Genomic DNA, 5,397 nt, shown 5'->3' on the forward strand with positions numbered 1-5,397 from the left:
ACGGCAGATAATCAATATTATTACAGTGTGTGATTAGTTGACTTCTCTCCGTTGATCGGTGGATGGCTGAAAAATCGAAACCAGAGATTTTGGGGGTGTTTGGAAATACTAATAAATTCCAGGGAATAAGGGTTAAAATTGTCTTTCCGTTCTAAGGGCCTGTTTGATATCGGACAAATTATCTCAAGATTAATTATTTTGAGTTTAAATAAAAAATAATAATTATTATCTCACAATTTTATCTCATTCAAACATGGTATAAAATTATTCAATTTCACATATATTTTTGATGGGTATCTTTGGCCTTTTCCATAAATTCTATTACTATTAAGTTGCTATCATTTTTATCGGGAGAAAAATACTTTTAGTTTTTTAGTTATTAACAAATTTTGATTTTGAACGTTATGATATATAATTTAATATATTTAATTTTTAATTCGTTAAAATCAATCACTTTAATTCTTTGAAGTATGAAATTTGTATTTTTAAACTACTTTTGAAAGGATGTTACGCTCACATAGAGAGTAACAATATAAGCTTTAACAAAACACATCAATATACATAGTATAGGTATGTATTTACCTCATCTCAAATTTATCTAGGTAGGCTAAGCCAAATTTCATTAGAAAGGGAAATTTCAAGCCGAGCAGCTACCTCAAATCATGTGTCGGAGTTGAAGATGAATAAAATGCTAACTTATGAATATAAATTGTTTATTCTAACAATATTTTTTGACGTTTGATTTTGTTGATTTGTATATTGTTAGTACATAATCTTAATTTATATTTAACTTGTGTAAAATATTCTTCCACCACAAAGCTTTAAGTGGTCTCTCCAACGGTCCTTTTGCCTTTGCGGTAAGTTCTCTGATTTGCCTCCAGATCAATTACTTTCTTAACGGTAAACTGTAAATTCTGAATTTAGGGTTTACCCTGAGACACACAGAGGCTTCAACTCCAACTTTTCATAATGCCTAGCTCTTTTTTTTTAGTGATTAATTTATCCAGATTCCAATTTAAGTAACATAGATGAAGAACCTTCAAAACCCTTAGGGGGCATTTGGTTGCTGGTTAGAGTTATGTAGGGTTTAGTTATGTAGGATTTAGTTATGCAGAATTTAGTTATGCAAGATTTAGTTATACAAGTATTAATTATGTAGGATTTAGTTACGTTGGATTTAGTTATGTAGGTATTATTTAATTGTATAGAGATTACAATACATTATTATAGTAAATATTCTATAAATATAATTTATATATTGTTTATACAATTTTAATACACCAAATATATGAATTAGAATATGATTGACATATGTACCGACAAAATTATACCACCCAAATTGTAATATTACTAATAAAATATTTACATTTAGAATCCAAATGTAAACAAAAAAAAGGCTGTTGATCGTGTGTTAAAAAGAAAAAGAAAAAAAAGTTAAGAATGCACTAGAGTCAGTAGTCAGGTTAAGTTCTCAATAAAATAAATTTAAAAATAAATTAATAGGGATAAATATGTAATTTACTATTTTAATACATGTATAACTAATACCTGCATAACTTATTTCACTTTTTATCCCGCATAACTTATACATAGATTCCCTCATAAGTTATGTTGGTATTAATTATGTAGGACTACAAAGAACGCAACTAAACACCGTATAAAATTAATATATGAATAACTTTTATACAACTTTTAGAATCCTACCAACCAAACATGGTATAAGTTTTGTTGACTTTTCTACCTAATAAAAAACTTCTACCAAACATAATGAAACTAATACAACTTTTAATACATGAATAAAATGGACTCTTATACCGTAACCAAACGGCCCCTAGTGTTAATCACTTAAGAATAAAGATTTAGGTATCGTTTCTTGTTAATCGCATAAAGAGCTAGGTATCCTACAAAGTTGGAGATAAAGCTTTTGTATGCCCTAAAATGAACCCGAGGAAGCGAAAAAGACAACTCACACAGAAACTATTTATGTATGTATATATATAGTTTTATATTTGAAATCTAATTTATTATCAAGCCATAAGTAGTAAATTTTATGCCAGTTTTAAACATTACTTATGAAAAATCAAATCCTAATTTGATTATAGTTTTGATTACTGGAATCACATAATGCACATTTTATGTTTATCATCCGTGCCAAAACCCCTTGGGAAATGTGAACCGTAGATGTAAATGGAATTGACGTGCCTGATTATCCCACCTATTCAGAAAGCACAAAACTGTCCACGTCATCGATCCGCAACTTAAGCATACTATAAACCAATCACAACCGTAGATTGTGCACCCATTCACTTTGTAACCAACGCACAAGATCACTTTTAACTCCTCCACGTCATCGATCCACTACACCAAACAATCCCCAAATCTCGTCCATCCATTCAATTTCAATTCATCAACGGTCAAGATCACTCCTCCTCCTTCCCTCAAATTTCTTTAAATTCTCCCTCTTCTCTTCTAACTTTGCAATCACATTCAAAATCTCAAGAAGTTTCTAAAACCTTCCATCTCTTTACACTTTCTACCAAATCTCCTAAACCCTAATTTCCAAATGGCTCGTACTAAGCAAACCGCCCGAAAATCCACTGGAGGAAAAGCTCCGAGGAAGCAATTGGCGACCAAAGCTGCCAGAAAGTCAGCTCCGGCCACCGGAGGAGTGAAGAAGCCTCACAGATTCAGGCCAGGAACTGTGGCTCTTCGTGAGATCCGTAAGTACCAGAAGTCAACTGAGCTTCTGATCCGTAAGCTCCCATTCCAGCGTTTGGTTCGTGAGATTGCTCAGGATTTCAAGACTGATCTCCGTTTCCAGAGTTCAGCTGTTGCTGCACTCCAGGAAGCTGCTGAAGCTTACCTTGTTGGTTTGTTTGAAGACACTAACTTGTGTGCCATTCATGCTAAGAGGGTTACTATCATGCCTAAGGATATCCAACTTGCTAGGAGAATTAGGGGTGAGAGGGCATAAATGTGAATTAATGGTAGCTTTTAGTTGGAAAAAAAGAATCAATGGTAGATTGTTGTTAAGAGTTTCCCGTGTATTTTGATTCAGAATTTACTCGATTCTGGAGATGTAGTTGAAATGAAAGTATTCTAATGAATTATCAGTGCTTTTTGCAAATATGGTGTCCTTTTGAATGCTCTTTTCATATCAGTATTAATTATTGGATTGTCATTCTTTTCATTGTTCTTGTATTTATTGGAACAATTGCTGCCCAATTTTTGTTTATAAATCACGGGACAGATGTTATTCTTTCTATAGATGTCCATAGACCATGGTGTTTCTATGTTATTAATTAATGTTATATTATCAGATGATAATCCAAACTTTGATTTCTAAATCTATCTAGAAGACATTTTGGAAACAATGATATGTGAGCTGAAAATGTAGAAAATAGAAATAGTAAACCTGCATTTTGACATTAATGTGAATCACTGATTGTTCTCCTTAAAGTCAGGATTCGTGGAACAGATAATATCTGAAGACTCGAGTTGAGGATAGATGCAAAATGTTTTCAAGTGTTGATATCGTTATCTGTCATGGTGTGAAAGACTAGGATTTTGTGGAGGTAATGTATCGATAACTGCCTAACATAAAGCCTGCCTTACAAGTGTCATATATTTTTGCAGAACCATCCAATTTTAATGATTATCCATTAATCTCTCTTCCTTTTATTCCCTTTATTCTCTTGTAGTTTTGAATATCATTTTTGTGACATTTTGATGTACCTCTTTCCTGTCTCTGGTCTTGGTTACCCAGCAATATTGGTTCAAATCTCATTTTCTTTGGGGAGCTGTTCCTTCTATAGTATATGCTATGGAACACTCATCCTTTTGCTAATCTTTTCTACATATAGTCATGCCAATCCAACAGTACTAGGATCGTCTCATTTATCAAACCAAACTATGGCTGGCACGGTATATTTGAGAACTAATAGGTTTGAGGTTAAATTAGAGGGCATTACCTATAAGGCCAAAGAGTTTGAATCTTTATGTGCAATTGATTTTCTTTTTCCAGAAGGTAAGGTTTGGGTTCGTCCACCTGTTGTTGGCCTTGATGTCATGCGCCACCCTAGAGATCCCACCATAATTTTGGTTCTGTTGTGTTTTGGAGTAGGTTGTCTGATCCTCAGGTTTCATTCTGGGGAACAACTACCTGATCCAGTCCTAAAATTTCTTACGGATGAGAGGATCCGTTTTGTTGGTTTTGGAATCCCAGAAAAGAAAGATTTATTCCCATTTGAGGAATTAGGTTTGACTAAAGATAAAGTAGACATTGGCTATATTGCCACCAAGTATTTCAAGAATCCCAAATATAAGCAGTGTGAACTAGGAGAGTTGGCGCGCAAAGTTCTTGGGATCAAGAGAATGATAGGTCTCACTGAGGCTTCATCCTTTGAGAGACACGAGCAAATCAAATGCGCTATCTGTCAACTTTTCATATCCAATGTAATTGCCATGTCATTATTGACTACACCTGATAAGAAAAAGTTGTCAGATGCTCCAAAGAAGCCATCATTTCTAAAGAATCTATCTTCTCTGCCTTTGTTGAGTGAAGGATGGTTCAAATTGCCTAAAGGGAAAAGGGGAGACAAGAAACCTTCATTGCGAAGAGGTACAGATGTTCTTGTTCGAACATCATCAGAGGAAGAAGAATATCTTGTTGACACAACTGTAAGCAAACATAAAGAAGGTACAAACGGTAATGACTTACAACAAGCCAAAATTGCAGAATTTACCATCTGTGATGATTCTGCTGACTTTTGGGGTGATAAAAAAGACGTCATGGTTGATGATCGTGTCCAAGGCAAAGGTAGTAAATGTAACTTAGATGATGGTGCCTCTCCCCGTATAAGTGGTGGTGAATTTGGTTCGGGTGAGGATCTTTTCCTAGTCAAAGTTAGTGAGGATAAGTCAGGAGATCGTTCTGCTTATGGCAAGGCTAAAGAGATTAGTGCAATTGATGATTCCAATGAGGATGTTTTAGTCTTTTTTGCAAAGAATGATTCCAAGGAGGCAGCCTATTTGTCAAAAAGGCCTCTAAAAGGGATTCTAAAATGTCCATCTGCAGGTCAGGAAGCTTGGAATTCATTATATCCTAACCTTGATTCCCCTCTATCGGTAGACAATGCTACAATTTCATTGAGACGAGCCAATTCCAAGGGGTGTAATGTTAGCTTTAAAGAGCAGTGGCTGTGAAGTGCTGGTATACATTCCACGTCCGTTATGTCTTCATATTGTTTTCGTGTTTGTTCTCCTTGTGTTATTGGAACCTCTAGTGCCATCGCATTGTACATTACCCATTAGACCGGCTGTTGTAATGTTTTTTCACTATCAGACTTGTGGTGTTCCACCTTCATCAATTTCCCTGTGCTTCCACCCAATCTCCTT

General features: G+C 34.7%; 1 protein-coding gene across 1 annotated transcript; it reads left to right on the plus strand.

Annotated features, from left to right (window-relative positions):
* Positions 1 to 2,483: 2,483 nt before the first annotated feature.
* Positions 2,484 to 3,127, plus strand: LOC125848828 (histone H3.2). Its single transcript, XM_049528769.1, has one exon. It carries the CDS (start codon positions 2,564 to 2,566, stop codon positions 2,972 to 2,974), a length of 411 nt encoding a protein of 136 aa, XP_049384726.1. The 5' UTR covers positions 2,484 to 2,563; the 3' UTR covers positions 2,975 to 3,127.
* Positions 3,128 to 5,397: the final 2,270 nt, after the last annotated feature.

This window comes from Solanum stenotomum, chromosome 12 (genome assembly GCF_019186545.1).
Source record: "Solanum stenotomum isolate F172 chromosome 12, ASM1918654v1, whole genome shotgun sequence".
NCBI lineage: Eukaryota > Viridiplantae > Streptophyta > Magnoliopsida > Solanales > Solanaceae > Solanum > Solanum stenotomum.